Source organism: Brachionichthys hirsutus, chromosome 13, assembly GCF_040956055.1.
Source record: "Brachionichthys hirsutus isolate HB-005 chromosome 13, CSIRO-AGI_Bhir_v1, whole genome shotgun sequence".
Classification (NCBI taxonomy): Eukaryota; Metazoa; Chordata; class Actinopteri; order Lophiiformes; family Brachionichthyidae; genus Brachionichthys; species Brachionichthys hirsutus.
In genome coordinates this window covers 1,225,872-1,244,088 of record NC_090909.1, presented here as the reverse complement: position 1 = coordinate 1,244,088, position 18,217 = coordinate 1,225,872, and the positions used below count along the sequence as shown (strand labels likewise).

The window sequence follows — 18,217 nt, the reverse complement described above, 5'->3', positions numbered from 1 at the left end:
GTAGGTGTTGCCAATGTACAGTTTGTAAATGGCAAAATAAATGTATGAGCATCAGACACAAAACATATACCGGTACATCTCATTGAGACTGAAATAGCGATATTGAGCCTTTAAGTGCAGTAATAGTATGTCATGGTAGGGTCGTCATAATTTATAATGGAGTAGATTTCTTTTTCATGTCGCTATGAAATTCTGGATTTTTCTGTTGGTACTGAGGACATTAGTCGGGTGGGGGAGGCACATAACTGGGTCTGCGGGCAACCCGGCCGAGTCGGTCCACAGCCACACTCTCAAATGCCCTCCTCATCAGGGGGTGCTCCTCCAGGACCTCGTTGAAATTGTCCACACTCAGCGAGTAAAGGCGACAGTAGGTGTCGGCCTTCACGGTCGCTGTGCGTCGTCCTTGGGTCAGCAGGCAGATCTCTGGAGGAAAGGAGAGTCAGTTTAAAGCCACGTAGGTCAAATATAAAACTAGGCAAGTCAATATATTATAAATCATTGTCAAACAAAATAAATCAAAGCTTTGAATATATACATCTTAGATTGGAAACAGTTGACGTTAGTGGCAAATATTCACCCCCAAAATGTGCCCCATCGTTGAGTGTAATCTCCTTGCTGCTCTGCGGGGTGACGGTGACGGTGCCGTGCTGGATGAAGTACATTTTCCTACCCAGCGTTCCCTCCCGTATGATTAAGTCTCCAGGTTGGAAGACCTCGAAACGCAGCTTGGTGAGGATCACTGTCACAAAATGAGAGTCGGTGTTGGCAAAAAGCGGCATGTCGGCCACCAGGCCACGGCAGTTGTAGCTGATAATCTCCTGCAAGGGAGGGGGGAACAGAAGAGATGGAATTAAGAAGCTGTCAAAGAGGTACGGGGAAATGTCTATTCTATTCTGCTGACCAATTATTTATCTCGTTCAGACTTCACAATTGTTAGGAAATTCTTCTTTTATTTATGGAATAATAAATTAAATATTTTATGGCTCTTGGTTAGTTTTTTCGATAATAAAGGCTGAGGCTGCCACCAGATAAATATTTCAAACATTTTTAGTGAGCAAACATTTTATTATTGACCTTTTTTTTTAGGGTGAAATGACGAAACATAGTGAAATAATGCCAATCCTAAAATCCCAGAGCCATAGATGATCTTTGAAATGTATTTTGTTAGTCCTAAACATACCAGGTTTTCTCTCCTATATAATAAACAGGCATGTCGGGACAAAAGAGGGAAAGAGCGAGTGAGCAGGAGACCGGACTCACGTCAGAGGTTTAATGAATAACAAACCTCCTTAAGCGGATCACTGAGCTCTCCGAGGATGCTGTCCTCGTCAAACATTTTGCCTTGGAACCGCTGCTCGTAGTAATCATGAATCCTTTGTCTCAAGTCGGCCGGCAGCTTATGGAACGACATGTACTGCTCCACTTGCTTATACTGCAAACATTTGCACAAAGCACATGGTGATTTGACCTTCACGAGGACGCTGCTGAGATTCCGCGGCTCCATTGTCACATTTAGTCACATTTTCTATCATGTGTTTGCTGAATTATAATCACAGTAATCGTTCATTTATTGTAATTTGTCAAGCTGTGTTTTTGAATGTGGATTACGAACTCATTTTCCATGGCCATTAGCGAACAGTGATCACAAACAAAGGCATTTGTCTGTCATCTGTTCTGCTTTATCTTGCAAAAATCCCCCGGAGAGGATCACAGCACAAAATCCACTAGATTATACAAATACTCTCTTTGCTTTTGGCACAATTTCTATGAATAAAGCAAGCAAGCTGGCGGCCTCGTGAAACTTCAGTCAGAATCACGTGATCACACACGTGGATCTCCTCAGACGAAGAAAACGTTGCATCTTGATTACCTTCTCTTGATACTGGCGGTGGGACGCATCCAAGGATTGGACCAGGTTAGTTGCATGCCCGAGGAACATGGCGTAGCAGGTGGCGCCCACCACCATGCTGATCATGGTGAGCCAGACATCGCTCATGCCTTCGGGAGGGTGTGCCCCATATCCTATACACAGCATGTGACTCATGGCCATGAACAAGGCGTACGAGTACTGGATGTGCCAGGTTGAATTCTAAATTAAAACAGCAGAGGTGTTAGGATCAAATAATCTTAGCTATAAACAGGATTAAGACATAATAAAATTAAATAAAAAGTCTTAAGTAAATTGATAACTCAAAGCAATATTTTATTCAAGTAACACCAAAAAATCAGAATATTTGCGTTTTATGACACCTAATAAGGTTTCTTGTAATACAATGAACTAATGTCTATATGTAAATAAAAATGTGCTTACCACCATATTATTTATGGACACCCAGCAGTCTGGGGGGAAGTCTTGCAGCATCGGCACCATGAAGGTCAGACAGCCATCCCAGTGGCACAAGAGCAGCATCATGCCAATCAAATTGACTATACGCACCACAGCACTGGCAAGGTCATAGGTCATGTGGAAAATCTGACAGCAAGGAAAACATAAAATTCTGTTTTCTACATCACAATGAGCTTTCTCTCTCTCTCTCTCTCTCATCCTCCTTTTCCTCCATTACCTCTTCCCACTGGTGGATGTAGCGGATGAGGCGCGACAGCCTGAGGAGACGCAGCAGACTGAGGATCTTGGTAAAGCGCACTATGCGGAGGGCGCGGGCGGTGCGGTACACGTCAGACGAATCCTGGAGGGACTCCAGGTCGACGATGAGGAAGATGTAGTCGACAGGAATGGAGGAGATGAAGTCCACCAGGAACCACGAGCGGAGGTATTGGATGCGGATCTCTTTGGGGTCCAGGATGACGTGGCTGTCGTCTCCCGCGATGCCCGTTCGGAAATTTAAAACCAGGTCGGTGAGGAAGAGAGTGTCAGACATGACGTTAAAGGTGACCCAGGGCCTCGTGTTCTGATCTTCAAAGAAGGTGATTCCCCAGGGCAGAATGACAAGATTACTCATCATCAACACGAGCACCACGATGTCCCAGTAAAACCTGGACAGAGGAGGAGAGTCGGGGGTTTTTATGCTTCAGGAATAGGCTACACTCATTTGTGCATCCACTCGCTAAAATGTTTTTACTAGCTCCTGATGTTTGCATCATCAGGGAAAAGTAAACTGCTGGAGATGGTCTTCTGCTTTCAGGATGTGGAAGCCCGGACATCGGCGCCCATCACTGCTTCCTGTCAGACAAGTCCCTTCCTCCTCAGGGTGTCCAGCATGGAGCATGGTTTGGGTTTCCTTACCAAGTTTCCATCGAGTATCACTCACTTTAGGTCTCTCTCTCTCTCTCTCTCTCTAAAACGACCTCCTTCAGTGCACCCGAGAGCTGATTGGTTCGTTCTCACTCAGGTTCATCCCTCCGTGTCTTGCTTTCTTGCCCTTTGTCTCGACACGCCAGATTACATGACTACATGTCATGCAATCTCATGTTTAGCAGTTGCTAATAATGCGACCAAAAAACTGTGCCTGACTGTGTGCGTGCGTGCGTGCGTGCGTGAGTGCGTGTGTGTGTACGCACACCTTAGGCTCAGTGTGTATCAGAGAAGATATTCAAATTCAGCAGATTAATTCTGTTCTAGAAAACACAAGCGGACCATCTTTAAAATATTGTGTTTAAATCTGAATGGAGTTTCTCAAAGGAGCCAAAATGTAAAAATATTCAGAGAACAACGCCCCGAGATCCTAAATGGATGATTCTCCCTCTTACCTGTTTGTATTTATCAAGGTGTTTTGAGATATAGAGAGACTTTGTTTTCTACAATAAATGCGTGAACCAGAAGGACTGACAAGAGGCCCCCTGGTTAAAACACAAAATCTAATATAATGTTGATGCCGCCATTTTTATTCCGATGAAGAACATTTGTTGACGTTCCTGTCACACAAAGGCCAATCATCTCTCTTTCTCCGTGCACGCGTGCATATAAACGATAAGCATGGTTGATAAGAGGATCATGGCAATCTCAGATTAACAGATTTACTTACTGGTCAATTTGCAAAATGATAAGCGGCGCTATTTTACACATTAAACAGGAAACCCGAGTATCAGAACTGCTGTTACGACCCGGAATGTTTAAGGGAAAGTTGGAGCATAAGGTTTAAGAAGAGCAGGCGTTCAATAATCCCCCCCCCCCCCCCCCCCCGCCCCCTCTCAGCTGTCTGTGTATTATTGCATAATAGAGTAAGATTGGAATTATAGGGATTCTTATGGGTAATAATCCCTCTGCACCGGTTTATCCTCTCTCTCTCTCTGGCATAGGCCTGATTTATAATATTATTTTTTTTACATTTGATGGAGGCCATTATTAGAGGCTGCACAGACGGTTTGGTTGAGCATGATTGCTATGATGCTGTTCAAAAAAGCCCCCAAAGCTGAACCGATCCACCAAATCCTCACCAAATGAGGCCTGACTGGAGCAAGAAGTGAATGGATGTTAGTCAAATTGGATTTATTGGATTACATGCCTTAAATTATCAGTATCATTGGATGTGGGTTAGGGTTAGGAAAAATGAAGTCGTCCGTTGGACAATTAATCCGGATGATCTTGCCCTATATTCTGTATCGCTAATCGCATCCCTTCATCGCCTTATCTTGTGTGAGGAACCATGACACCAGGATTGCAGGCTGGCCTTTGAGAAATTGCATCCGAGCACCATCGCAACCAGATGCTTCCAAGGAACGTGTGTAAGATCAGTGACAAAGAAGGAATTCTCGTGTACATATTTGTCCAGTTTCTGCCACGAAATGTAGAAAATAATTCAAATAAATACTAAGATTAAGGTCAGGAAATTGTGAGATGAACTTTTCACTACCTGAAGTCACTGTAGGGGTGGATGATCCACACGCCAAAGCTCTTGACCCTGGCCTGCTCAGCAGCAACACCCGTATGACTGCCAAACATCCGCAAGGAGAACTTGTTGACCCCCGGCTGCAGCATGGTTCCAAACTGCCTCTGGAAGTAGGTGGACTGCTCCTGGGGGGCGTCATCTCTGCTGCTCTCGCCCTCAGCCTTGGTGTCCAGCAGGCCTCCGGGATCCGCCGCCGCGTAGTCGTCGTCGTGAGTCTTGACCAAGGAGAAGAGGGTCTTGGTCAGATCAGTCCTTTTGTCCGTCTTCGGGGACGGGGTGCTGGGGGGTGTGGTCCTCTGGGAGCCGCTTCTCCATCTTGAGAAGCGGAGGCTGCTCCAGCTGCGGAACCTGGAAGTCTCCGGTTTGTGAGCCGGGCTCTCGCTGACGCCTCTCTGGTCATCGGCGCCCCTGGAGAGGCTGGACATTTTTACAGCTTACACTTTAAAGTAGAAAGGGGAAACCCCCCCCCCCCCCTTGTAGGGCTTTCACTTCTTAAAGTTTACATAAGCTTCCGATGTGAAATGCATTTTATACTATTCTGACTCTCTTTTAAGATGTAAAGACAAAAAACCTTGCAGCTAAAAACACACATTTGTAGAAAAATAGTAATAACATTTCTCACAATAGCAATCCTCAAAAAGTTGTAACGTCCATTTAAAAAAACTGGATCCTGCTGCACTGGAAATAAAAACTTAAGCCTCAGAAAATGTGTCCGCTTCAGTTTGACCATGAGAGGACGGACGCAGATTGACGGACAGGGCTGACAGCAGCCTTCAATAATCGGCTTGTTGGCATAACTGCGTCCTCTCACCTCTCCTCCTCCTCCTCCTCCTCCTCCTCCTAGTGGAGGACATACTCTCTCTCTCCTGCGGGACAACTCCCGCGGTGGTGACAGGGCAGCAGGTCGGTTGTGCAGACAAATTATAGTTAATTATATTTGGGAAATCCTTTACACCTGCACTGTGAACGTATTAGACGCTTTTTAAAATTTGTAGCTTACATTTTAACACTATTATTTCAGATTTCTTTTAAGAAAATATGGCCTAATTTAGCTTATTATGCAAAATATTAATGATTTAAAATATCAATTAACCTGTAACTAAAGTCTGCTATTATATCAGATGAGGTTTTTAATGGTAACGCGGGTTCGACAGGACAGGAGGTAACTTCCTGTCTACCCGCGCGCGAGCTGATTGTTGATGGCGCGCGCTTTCTGAGGTGCCACGTCTCATGTCGACGCTGCAGCATCACCAAACCGGTTTTTGTGTGCATGTAGTGTGTTAATCATCAAAAAAAGAGGGCAAACTTTCAGGAATTTGTCAAATGGTTTATTATTAAAACTCCACTCAGTGCCAATGTTCGGGTTCGCAATTTGTTCTAAACATCTTATTTTAACAGGAACAACACAAAAAAAATCAAACATCAAAAATATTTGTACTTGAATGATGTTAAGTAGTGGTATTTGTAGGATCAGTACATTTATTCTTATTTTGTCAAGACGGATATTAAAGATTAAGCTGGGAGTCCCTGTCAGAAGAAACCAAACTGGAATGTTACGTATTAGCTCAACCAGAATGATTGATCTAAGAGGATATTTCTCTCAGTGTGGTAATTCTAAGTCTCCAGCATAAAAGTTCAAGGGAAATCATATTATAGACTTCTTGTATCATTTGGGGTCTTTTTTTTTTTATAAATCATCTTCAGGAGAAGTTGCTGCTTTGGAACCACATAATTTCCTAAAAGACAAAGTGAAGTCGTTATTACTCACATACGACTTTTGCTTTCTATTAACAACAACCCTTTTTATGACTTACACAACTTCCAGTTCGTTGTCTGTAAAGTCACATATTTTTCTGTATCCATTCAGTTCCTTTTTGAAACCGTCGATCTCTTTGTTCCATGAATCCAATTCTTGTTTATGCTTAGCTTAGCGACCAAAAAAAAAAAAGGTTGTCAGTTTGGCCTGTTTTTCCACCACCATAATCACAAGATGTCTCTGAAGAATCACCGAGTTATACCTTTAGTCTCCGTTTCTTCCCTCTCCAGGCTTTTGAGTATGTCACTGTTTGTCTGCTGCGGTATAATGAAGGAAATGTTATACTGGGAAAAGTTTATTTGTTGATGAAACATTCATTCCTCGAGCACTTGCACACTGAAGATAAGGAAACCCCATCCCATAGAAGTGAAAGCCACGCCCCCTGACACATCAAAGATTCTCTTCGTGGAAGAATATTTCAAAAACTCTTTTTACCTTCTCCCCCAGACACTCTTCATATTCTTGCGTCCTCTGCTGTAGTTCCAGACGGAGGCTGTTCAACTCCTCCGATTCCTTTCTAATTTCTTTATTTGTCACACTTATCTTCTTCCCCAACACCCCTGCTTCAAACTGCATTGTGATGTATTCTTTATTAATGGCAGTTAAATGAGCTTCCTGAATCACAGACGACTTGTTGCGCTTCGCCCTCATTGAATATTGGCCAAAGATAACCACCACCAGTCCCAAGGAAAATAGGGTGCATAAAATGGCAACAAACCACAGAGTCCGCATCGGGGCTGTTGCTGCAGTGATGGGAGCCTGAAAACAGAGACACAAGGAAGGAGATCAATAAAACCTGCAGACGTATAGAAGAAAGGAGCGTACAGCCGAGGTATTGGTGTTAGCAGTGCGATACATGTGTATACTTTATTAGTCATAAGGCAAACATCCACTTACCTTTTATGGGTATGGGCAACTTTCCGTCTTTCTTTTCTCACCCAAGTCGTCCTTGTCCGACAAAGAACTACGAGCTGCAGGCGTCCAGGTGACGTCCTGCTCGCGTTGTTAATTCTCCTCTCACCTGTCCCTCCTCCCTCTTTCTCCACAGACAGGCTGTCCAACTGGATTTCACACTGGAAACCAGTTGGACAGGTTGTTTAACATGCTGTTCATTTGTTGGATCAGGAAGCAACGGAGGTGTGCTTTGCTGCAGTAAAGCAAATAAAAGACTGTGTGTGAAGCGGAATGAGAAGCCGGTGATTCATTGCAAGCGAGCAATCGCAGCCGTAGCCAATCAGGTACTTTGGTGTAAGTATGGGCAACCAGCCAGCTGCATCGGTTCTTGGTGGATCACGGTCCAAGAGGCTTGATCGAGCCGGTCCCTGGAAACGCTCTGTTCGTAAGTCGAACCCCACCTCTGGCGTTCTCCACATGTCGAAGTGTCCTGGGGAAAGAACTCCCAGTGGACCGGGCTAGACAAGAACAGCTGGTTGTTCAAGTTGGGTTGAAGACGTTTCACCTCTCATCCAAGAGGCTTCTCCAGCTCCAGAGAGTCCAGATATTTACGCGGTTATTCTTCTTATAGTATATATAACCTGTTGGGGAAGAAAACAACAAACGCCCCAAACCGCAAAGACAACAAGACTCGTTTCGCCTCACCCCTCTGACCATCGGGGGCATCATGCGAGCGCCGATTCTTCCACCCATATACAGGTTGAGGTTAGAAATGTGTAAGTCCAACGGGTCTCGTTGAATGTTACCGATTCCATCGGTGGCAGCAGGACACGCGTTCCAGGTTGGGAATGCTCGTGCACACGAATCAAAATGAATTGATGATGTATATTAAAGAACATTCAAAAGACACCATGTAGGAAAATGAGAACAGATACTTATTTTCGGTAACACGTCTTTATTGCCTCTTACACCCGTGCGTGGCTTTTACAACAACAAGACCATAAACTAGAACCCGAGCATGCGCAGTACGAACCTACGGCAACTGACGTAGGACATACATCACAATAAACATGCGATCATTCTAGTGCATGATCTACAGGAACTATTTGAACAGGTGGCAAGCAGTAAGCGAGTTGCTAAGATACCAGCGCAGGATCGGGAGACAACAACACACGATGTTGAACATTCTTTGATACCAAAGAACAAACTCACGTCGGAGGGATTGAGGGAGTTTAAGGCCAGTTTATCTCCAGCAGACGCAGCAGAAGCGTTTGGCGTCTGTTATGTGTTTCTCCGACACACTTTATCCAGCCTGCAAACCGTCATCCACTCGCAAAACAAACTCTAGTTTCTGCTCTTTTATTAATGTTCTTAAACCGTGTTTGACTTCACGTTGTTCTGCAGGGAGGGTATTGATAAGTTAAAAATAGAGAGGTGATTAATATGTTAATGCTAAATACACACACACTGTTATGTTATGTACTTTACACGCTTTTTGTTATTCTCATATAAGAACGTTGCACCATGTTATGCGATGACGCTGTATTTGTTTTGAGCGTTACATTAGAAGACATCACAGAAGACCCCCCCCCCCACACACACACACACACTCCCACAACCAAACATCCCACCCACATCCTAGCGTTTCACACATTCAGACTCACGCCCATCACATTCGCTTGCGGCTCCAGTCTCGGTTCCTGTTTATCACCTTGTTAAAGAGAAATCAAAGCGATAAGTTAGCCATGATTTCGGCTGCAGGCATCGCAGCGTTGTGGATAATTACCCTCATGACTCTTCATCGTGCAGACGTTGGAGGTAATTTCTTCTTTTTCTGAGAGTCAAAGCTAAATGCGCTTCCCATATTCTGGTGATGTTTACTGCTTCACTGTTTGGCTTCTACAGAAACCCAAAGAAGCACTCTCAATGAGCCTGATGTCCCGTTCCCGCCCGCCCGTCCCACGACCTGGAACCTTGTTGCCATATGCCTTCATGGTCAGGGTCGTCCCAGATACCCCAGGAGCTTCTTCCAGGCTTCTGGTGGCAGCCACTTCCGCCGCCTTGGAAACGCTATCAACCGCCTGGAGTCCTGGTACGCTTCGTGCTGCAGTGCATCGGACACAAAGCAGAACAGCCAGATCCTCTGCTGTGCCCACCAGGCTGTAAGTTTCCTGCGTCTGATGCCGTTTGTCCGTTTGTCTCTTTGTTCGTAAGATTATCAAAAAAAACTACAGAATAGTTCTTGATGAATAAAAATCTGAAGATTTTATCATTTATAAAATGAGACCACAATTATTAAACAATAATTATATTATTTACATAAATTTCACTATCTTAGCCAGATATGTCAGTTTGTCTATAAGGTTACAATAGAATACTTATGGAGATTCTCTATTCACAATTATCGTCTAAATAACAGAAAATGTTTGTGCGATTTGTGAAAGACTGTGAATATGCACCTCTATCCACGTTTAAAGCTGCTACACATGCCACAAATATACACAGAACTGTCAGTTAAATTAAAAATATAATAAAAGAAAAATATTTTAGTTATTTTTCAGAAATCTTTTTCTTTTTTCTTTTTACAAAAAAGACATGGTAACTATTTTACATGCTTATTTACAAATATTTGCAAATGTAAGATTTGTCTTTCTTTCAGTGGAAACAAGCCCTGTCCCTCTTCTGTGTGGAAGAATACTCCACCATGACTCTCCCGTATGAATGCTGCGCAGACAGAGGCGATGCACGCTGGACATGCTTCAACAGCATGCTGCCAAACCCCAACTACAGCCCAACACCAGGCTACACTGCACCCCCAGTCCCCCAGGAGCCGGGCTTCACATTCAATGCAAATGCTTGTTAAAACAAAATCTACCACCTGACAGCAGTGCCTTTCCACAGAAAGGGGCGTGCAGGTTTTGTTTATATCACAATTAACAGAAGTTATTATTTTCACTGCATTTACAAGTCTTGTCATGAAGACTTAACACATTTTCCATAGCTCAAATTGTGTCCTGAAATGATTTCATGCTGTATTCCGAGCTAATAAGGGATGGAATAAAATGTTTTTTTCCTCAATGAACACGCTATCTTAACCTCCTGAGTCCTGTACTCTTGCATGGAATGCATTTTTAATTTATCTTGGCGACTTGGGGTGATTGGGATGAGTGTAAAACTATTACTATATATATTATACTATACCATAAGTGGCCACCAGGGGTAGCTGTTGGCTACATTAGCGAATATGTGACAGTCACAGAACCAAAACCAAAATGAAAAGTTTGGGTGTGTCCCCACAATAAATATAATAAATAATTTGGGTTTACAGAAATATTTTAAAGTCTCTTTACATTGCTTGTATGTGAACTAGAAGGATCAATAATTTTCTGTGGATATCCCAAGACGACACTTCCAGCGTGGCTTCAAAATAATGTAGCCGCCTAAACTGCTACTTTGACTGCGTTCTTCTAATCTAAACAGGGTTGTTCTACATCTACATCATGGTCTGCGCTGAAACCGCTCTTCTGATTTAGGAGTCAGTGAGCCACATCTCTCATCTCCGCTGGGACCACTTTACCATCATATTAAATAATTAAAATAATATATTTTCCAACTGCGCAACTATTTTCATGCATTGGCACTTGAGTGTATTAATTTCCATTATATTCTTCTTTCTTGTGTATTGTATACGCTATATATTTTAATTATTATACAGTTTAATAAACTACAGTACTGTATATAAAACGTAGTGTTCTGACTTTACTAACCGACGTTGCGTTTTATTCTGAAACATGACCGGAAATGGTATTATTTCTCTCGCTGTGACAGGAGATCATAAATATCCTGCTTCCGGACTCCTTCTTGTTTATTAGTTTTGGGGGAAACAGCCTTTAGAAGGTAAAAAAAAAATACATTTCTTTTTTTTAACAAAGACATTTTACGAAGTTCCGTACCGGAGTGTCGAGCAATTTGACGGCCTGTGTCGTTTTTCGTTGGATTTCAGCGTGAGAGTCTTCGTTAAAGTTGCAAAAAGTTAAATGGGAGTTACCAGCTAATGTTAGCTTTCCCGCATCTGTTTCGTTAAATGTCAAAATCGCGCTTCCCACCTCGCGTTTTCTTATTAATCACTGGTATTATGCTCTATTACCATTTACATAAGTAACATCCTTATCTCTTGTACTGTTTGTTTTCATATAAGCGTCTCCGTTCAAAGATCCGGTCAACGTGGCTGGTGTCATAAATGAGCTTTTCGTTTTCTCATCATCTTATCCTCAGATAAAGTGAAGTCCTCTCGCAGAAGAAGTTTGACTTCCAGAAGTGACTCAAGGAGATCAGAGTTTCGCAGGAAGAAGCCTGAGATTCTGCTCCGAATGGCCACAGCTGCGGAGGATCCTCCGGGGCTGGGCTCCTCTGGCAGTAAGAGTTCTTATTCTCTACCACCTTCACCAAGCCCAATGCGTCGGCCTTAAGATTTGAGCGTTTCCGGTAAATAGCTACACATGAGAAACGTCATCTCTTGGCCCCTGTGATTTCTCTCCACGGTAACCGTATGGCGGTGACGGGGTTAAGACTGTTTCAGACACACCCTAACAAACACTTTCTCCAGCTAATGGTTGCTACCTTCCATTATAGAGAGCCATACGCTCACTGGCCCTGGAGGAAGTCTCTGTAATGGTAACAACATGCTTATGTGACCCCCCCCCACACACGCACACACACACACACACACACGCACACACCTGCAAAGACATGCAGTCAGGTCTGATTGACTTGTATGAAGGACTTTCAACGGAAACAAGACCACAAGGGCTTTTTTGAAATGCTCCTCTTAGACAGGATGTTTGACTGTACTTGTACTGTAATACATGCTACTGTGTGACTGTACTTGTACGCTAACATTCTATCTAATAAATATGTCCATCATCATCATCACTTCTGTAATGAATGAGATGGCTCATCGTTGATCTCATTGCGGTCCTTTTCCCTCCTTGTGTCTTTTTTTGTAAAACATTTTGTGTCGTCGCTTTTCCTTCAGATTCTCCTGGGTCTCGAAAAAATCCCATCGAGGTAAGAACGAAGAGGCTGGCGGAGAGGAGATGTGTGTCAATCCGTCTCTGTTTGGTCATTGTTGCGTGAATGCGAGGGGCCGTTTGGAAATGGCTCGATCTCGTGCTGACACACCCCGTGTTACTTCCCGTTTCAAACGTGAGGATATTGCGTGTGGCTACGGATTTGTTTTCCTCTCACGGTGTCGCCTTCCTTCCATCGTGTGTGCTTTGACAGGGTCCCGGCACCACCATGACGCCAAACATGAAAAAGACCATCGGCCATCGAGGGATCGACCCCACCGGGGAGACGACGTACAAGAAGGTGCAGATCGGCGGCCGGTGGCCGATGCACACTTAGATCCACGCCTCAGTTATTTGGTTGATCTTCTATCTGTTGCTCAGACAGTAATGGAAAAAGACATTGTGATTCCGGAAAGCCAGAAGACTTTTATATACCTGAATATATTCATTTTGTCGTTTTCATCAAAAGCACTTGTGCATTGATTGTGTGTGTGGAAGCCTGCGCACACGGAGTAAGAGCCCTTTGTTTCTCCCAGACGACATCGTCCGCTCTGAAAGGCGCTATCCAGTTGGCCATCACGTACACGGTGGGCAGCTTGAGCCACAAGCCGGAGAGGGATGTGCTGCTGCAGGACTTTGAGGTGGTGGAAAGCATCTTCTTTCCCAGGTCGGTCGCTCTTTAGAGTCCTGTTTAAACCGGCATATTTCCTGCAGCCGCTCTGCGCCGCTGAGTCGTTTTAGTAATCCTGTTCCTGCTTTGTCGCTGGCTGGCAGCGAGGGCAGCAACCTGACGCCAGCTCACCACTATGGAGACTTCAGGTTCAAGACTTATGCCCCGATGGCCTTTCGCTACTTCAGGGAGATGTTTGGAATCCGGCCCGATGACTACATGGTAATCTTTGAATGTCCGAGTTGGAAAAGCAAAAGCGCTGCGTGGCTGATGTTGTGTGTTTGTCCTATTTTGCATGCTGGAGGTGGAGCTGCTGACGACACTCGGTCCGCGTTTTCTTTTCCAACATGTTTCTGTGGTTGCAGTACTCGCTGTGTAACGAGAGCCTGATCGAGCTCTCGAACTCCGGGGCCAGTGGGTCCCTCTTCTACCTCTCCAGTGACGACGAGTTCATCATTAAAACGGTGCAGCACAAAGAGGCCGAGTTTCTGCAGAAGCTGCTTCCGGGGTACTTCATGGTAAGATCGTTGATGCGTCGACGGGACTTGCTTTGTTTTCATTTCAACATCCCATCTTCTCTGCCCCCCCCCCCCCCACCAGAACCTGAACCAGAACAAGCGGACCTTATTACCAAAGTTTTATGGACTCTACTGCGTCCAGGCGGCGGGTAAGAACATCCGCATTGCGGTGATGAACAATCTGCTCCCGAGCTCTGTGCGGATGCATCTCAAGTATGATCTAAAGGGCTCCACATACAAGCGGCGGGCCTCGGCTAAAGAGAGAGACAAGGCTGTGCCCACATACAAGGACCTGGATTTCATGCAGGACTTGAATGAGGGGCTCTTAATGGATGGCGACAAGTACAATGCTGTCTGCAAAACCATGCACAGAGACTGTCTGGTAGGAGCTGCAGAATTAGTATAACATCAAAAGCGTTGCCATTTTCTTTTTGTATCCTTCTGCAATCTCTCTCTCTTTCCTTTCAGCTTCTGCAAAGTTTTAAAATAATGGATTACAGCCTCCTGGTGGGAATCCACAATCTGGATCAGGCTTGTCGGGAGCGGGTCGGCGAAGAGGCGGCGGCAGGAGCTGCAGACCAAAGGAGGCCGCAAGGACAGAAGTCCTTGTACAGCACGGCTATAGAAGCGATCCAGGCCGAGGCGGGGGGCCGGGGGTCAGGGGACACGGATGACAAGTGAGGGATGACGCTTCTGTGGCTGTGGAGAGATGACTGTGCGCTAAATGATGCCGTTTCACGTCACAGGACCGGCGGCATCCCAGCTCGAAGCACGAAAGGAGAGCGGCTCCTGGTGTATTTGGGCATCATAGACATCTTGCAGTCATATAGGTAAACGGCGTGTTTGCACATCTGCACGGGGACATTTTCTCTGTTTACGCGGCTCGTGCAGCACAAAGCCGCTTTACGGCAGGTCTGCGTCTGCACGTGATGCGTTCAGGAGCCGTTCTTAGCGTAGGTCAGCAGAGTGCCGCGGCTCTTAAAGTAACCCAGACTGTGTTCCTTTCCAGATTCGTGAAGAGGCTTGAACACTCGTGGAAGTCGCTGGTTCACGACGGTGTAAGGACGCGTCTGCTGCGCTCGCTCGACCGCGTCCTGAATCGACAGACGTCTGTAATCCCTGAAGTCGCTTTGTTTCTGCAGGATAGCGTGTCGGTGCACAGACCGAGTTTCTACGCAGAACGATTTGAGAAGTTCATGTGCAACGTGGTCTTCAGGAGGGTCGCTAGTACGTACGCTGCGCTTCCCCGCGTGCATGAATACACGCTTTTATTTAAGCGCCCAAACACGTTAGCTCGACTATTTACCAAGGAGCGAGTGGCGACTCTTGGGGTCCAGCTGGAATACTTTTAATAAACCGTTATCGGAGTCCTTTGATTCACGCTTTTACCGTTTGCACCCAGTGAAGAACTCCCCGTTGAAGAAACGCCGCGCCGTGACGCACGGCCCTTTGAAGAAGCCGGCCGCCTCTGGCGCTTCTCTGCCGGCCCAGGCTGGAAGCAGCAACCAGCAGCATTCGCTTCAACAACAAGTCAGCTCTGAAAGCAAAGGAGAACCTGAAGGCGACCGCGGTGAGGACCGGAAACGGGCTCTCGCGTTCCAGCTGCGAACGAGAGAGCGAACGCCGACGTCGTTGACTGACTCCGCCGCCGTCTGGCCTGTTCTAACATGCAAAGTTCTTCTTTCGCAACTTGGTACTTACGGCGTTTCCTCCTCTCCCTCCCAGTCCTGCAGTCGGGTCGTCCCGATCTCCTTCCAAAGACCTTCCCCCTCAGCCATGCTGCTGGCGACACTTCTGGATCCGCCGACGCCATCCCCTCCTCGGCCAAACCTGCATCTGCTCCCGCAGGTCAGCTTCCGCCTCAGGAGGACACCAGTCGCTCTGCAGGAGCGGAATCAAATGACACGTCCAGCAAAGACCAGGAGCACAGCGCCACCAAGAGGTGAGAGGGTGAAGTAGAAGTGCCAAGGAGGTTGTTTGTATGTATCCCCCCCAAAAGAAATATGATAATGCAGCCTTGATAAAGATAATTCATTACGTTTGGCTTGAGCTGCTCAAAGATGTTAGTTTTAGCTAAAAAAAAAAATTGACTCTGGAGTCGACCTGCTGCAGACGGAACGCCGGCTGGGAGTGAGAGCAGGAAGTAAAGCAAAGGTAAAATGTCCCTCAACCTGACCCTCAGGAAAATCGACATCCCTACCCCAACAGTTCACATGAGTCCCACTAGTGGCAAACACCAGGAACTGCATACCTTTTAGAAAAAAATAACTAAACATCTTGGAATTTTTTTAAGAGGTTTTTTTTTGTATGTTTAATATTCACTTGATATACATTCACACTAATCCCAGCATTTCTTATTGAACGAATGTTCATTTCCACCTTCCGTTGCTTACAGAGATCCGCTGCGGATTCTTGAAGAAGGCGTGGTGCTGAATCTGTGACCTCACTCGGTGAGGTCATTCCCGGTTAATATAAATGCTGTGTAAGTTGGTGGAATTTCTCAAACAGCACTGTTGAGTGTTTTCTGGGGCTTGTTTGTGACGCTTTCTACCGAATCGCTCATTTCCTCTGCTTTACAGATTCAGCTGGGAAGGACATGGGAGTTGGAGCTAAAAGGGACGAAGCTGTGAGCACGGAGGAAGTGTCACGGCTGCCCTTGGTATGATTTAACGTGCCAGAACTGAACAGGTTTAGCGTTTCAGCAGGACCAAAACGAACCATTAAGTTCTTTTTTTGTTTTTTTCACTTTTCCTTTGAACTCTAAAACATGTTAGGAGCACGTAGGAGGATGCGTTCTCCGACTCCTCCTACGTGCTCCTCCTAAATCAGTTTCTCTTTTGCGTTGTACTAAATTGTCGTAGCATGTCCTCGTGCGTACTTCACACTAAGGGTTTGGCACAGAGACCAGAGCATAGATTTTTATCCTTGTTTGCCTTGGATGAGTTAAAACAAGGTTTGGGAAGATACTTTTTAATAGACATTTGTGCGTTCGTGCAAGAATTTAAGCTGCCATTTTTTAGGCTTAATGAAGATCGTGCTGGAAAGGTTTCTGTTTAACCGGCTGTTCTAATGGACCCGTGCAACTTTAAAGACTGTGAATCATTCCTGCCATGCTCAAAGGATTACGTCAAAAGTATTTTTTTTCTAGTATTTATACACTGTAAGGTCTTATATCAGCTTCAGGTTTTGTTGTCGACTGGCTCGGGTCCAAAAGTAAGCAAAGACTTCTTATCTGACGGCTGTTGACAAAGCGCCACAGCAAATGTCGACCCCAGGGCTTGTGTCACAGCCGTTACCATGACAACCAAGGCGCCAAACCACCAAAGAGCCCTTAAGATCTTTTTAAAAAGTGAAATAATACCCAAGTTGATGACATCAGAGAGAACGCCGGTGGTGAAACACAGATTCCATAGTGTCGAATAAAGACTAACTTATAAAGCTGCTTTCTATTTCTTTGTTGATACGAGGCCTTTCACCGTCTCTCTATGTAAAACATGAACTCTCTGATGGATTCTGTTGAGCCTGGTGGGTTGGGCGTCTAGTACAGCACAATAAATTCAGATAAAGGAGTTGATGATCTATGAGCGTGAGATTATCTTTAAGCATTTTTAACAGTTCTGTGTAGAGAACCTATGGAACCTACGATTGGATCTGGATGAAGGGCTGGAGCCATTTCGGTTTCGATCTTTCACCCCCGAGGGCTGCCTTTTTGGTTGCACATGTGACTTATCGATTAATTCATGTGGGAGTTTTACACTGTAGCGGTTCAACTTTCTGGAAAATATAACTGAAAATGACAAAAGGCAGTGAATCTGTTTTTGTTTTTTTTTATCAAGATATCTCTATATTCTAATCTCAAAACACTCCAAAATGCTTTTGGAGCATTATTACAATTCAACAAACCTCCTCCTGAGCTATTAATGGTGAAGATGAGTTCATATTCTAACACATTCACATTTAAGTGTCATGTAGAACATAAAATCTCTTATAACAAATGTATGATGCTGGAAAAGATACTGAAAAATTGAGAGGCTTTGGTGACCATTAACCATTAAGGCTGAACACCCCCCCCCCCCCCACCACCCATGGTCCTTTCTTTACACAAGTTACATTCCATTTTTGTATTTACTCAAAACTTCTCATGTTACTGGGTTGTCTCAGTCGTATTAGTATAACATTTGCCGTTTTTCAATAGAGATGACATTTTCACCACACATTTAGGAAGCATAGCTTTGTTGAGTCGTTGCTGTTGCTTGTTATTGGTTTGGGTAAACCATAAGCAGCAGGTGGGGGGTTAGTGTTAGCCAGAATCACCGGTTCAGTCTGTGGTAGACAAGTCGTTCAAACTGGACTCCACTGTTGTGCTCGTGCTATTTTACGTTCCAAAGACTAGCTGTCGTTTT

General features: G+C 44.9%; 2 protein-coding genes and 1 long non-coding RNA gene across 3 annotated transcripts; 1 reads left to right on the top strand and 2 right to left on the bottom strand.

The window, feature by feature from the left end:
* Positions 1–220: 220 nt before the first annotated feature.
* On the bottom strand, positions 221–5,272 carry hcn3 (hyperpolarization activated cyclic nucleotide-gated potassium channel 3). Its single transcript, XM_068747529.1, has 7 exons — positions 4,812–5,272; positions 2,565–2,994; positions 2,312–2,473; positions 1,871–2,089; positions 1,286–1,432; positions 578–818; positions 221–423 (listed from the first exon to the last, which is right to left on the bottom strand). The coding sequence occupies exons 1-7, from the start codon at positions 5,270–5,272 to the stop codon at positions 221–223; spliced, it is 1,863 nt and encodes a 620-aa protein (XP_068603630.1).
* Positions 5,273–6,179: 907 nt separating this feature from the next.
* LOC137903334 (uncharacterized) lies at positions 6,180–7,668 on the bottom strand. Its single transcript, XR_011105758.1, has 5 exons — positions 7,561–7,668; positions 7,099–7,422; positions 6,866–6,920; positions 6,662–6,773; positions 6,180–6,583 (listed from the first exon to the last, which is right to left on the bottom strand). It is a non-coding gene; the product is annotated as an uncharacterized lncRNA (long non-coding RNA).
* A 4,259-nt stretch (positions 7,669–11,927) lies between these two features.
* Positions 11,928–17,878, top strand: LOC137902797 (phosphatidylinositol 4-phosphate 5-kinase type-1 alpha-like). Its single transcript, XM_068746877.1, has 15 exons — positions 11,928–11,973; positions 12,593–12,624; positions 12,841–12,927; positions 13,163–13,293; positions 13,401–13,518; positions 13,662–13,814; positions 13,897–14,196; positions 14,283–14,491; positions 14,561–14,644; positions 14,824–14,872; positions 14,957–15,041; positions 15,217–15,384; positions 15,540–15,756; positions 16,210–16,296; positions 16,394–17,878. Exons 1-14 carry the CDS (start codon positions 11,928–11,930, stop codon positions 16,253–16,255), a joined length of 1,725 nt encoding a protein of 574 aa, XP_068602978.1. The 3' UTR covers positions 16,256–16,296; positions 16,394–17,878.
* Positions 17,879–18,217: the final 339 nt, after the last annotated feature.

Coding starts and splice junctions, on each gene's coding strand:
- hcn3 (XM_068747529.1), bottom strand. CDS start 5,272: ATGTCCAGCCTCTCCAGGGGCGCCGATGACCAGAGAGGCGTCAGCGAG. Junction 2,474..2,564: donor ACATCCACCAGTGGGAAGAG/GTAATGGAGGAA, acceptor CCTTGCTGTCAG/ATTTTCCACATGACCTATGA. Junction 819..1,285: donor TCAGTGATCCGCTTAAGGAG/GTTTGTTATTCA, acceptor CCTCCCTTGCAG/GAGATTATCAGCTACAACTG.
- LOC137902797 (XM_068746877.1), top strand. CDS start 11,928: ATGGCCACAGCTGCGGAGGATCCTCCGGGGCTGGGCTCCTCTGGCA. Junction 14,873..14,956: donor AGTCGCTGGTTCACGACGGT/GTAAGGACGCGT, acceptor TTGTTTCTGCAG/GATAGCGTGTCGGTGCACAG. Junction 15,385..15,539: donor AGAACCTGAAGGCGACCGCG/GTGAGGACCGGA, acceptor TCTCCCTCCCAG/TCCTGCAGTCGGGTCGTCCC.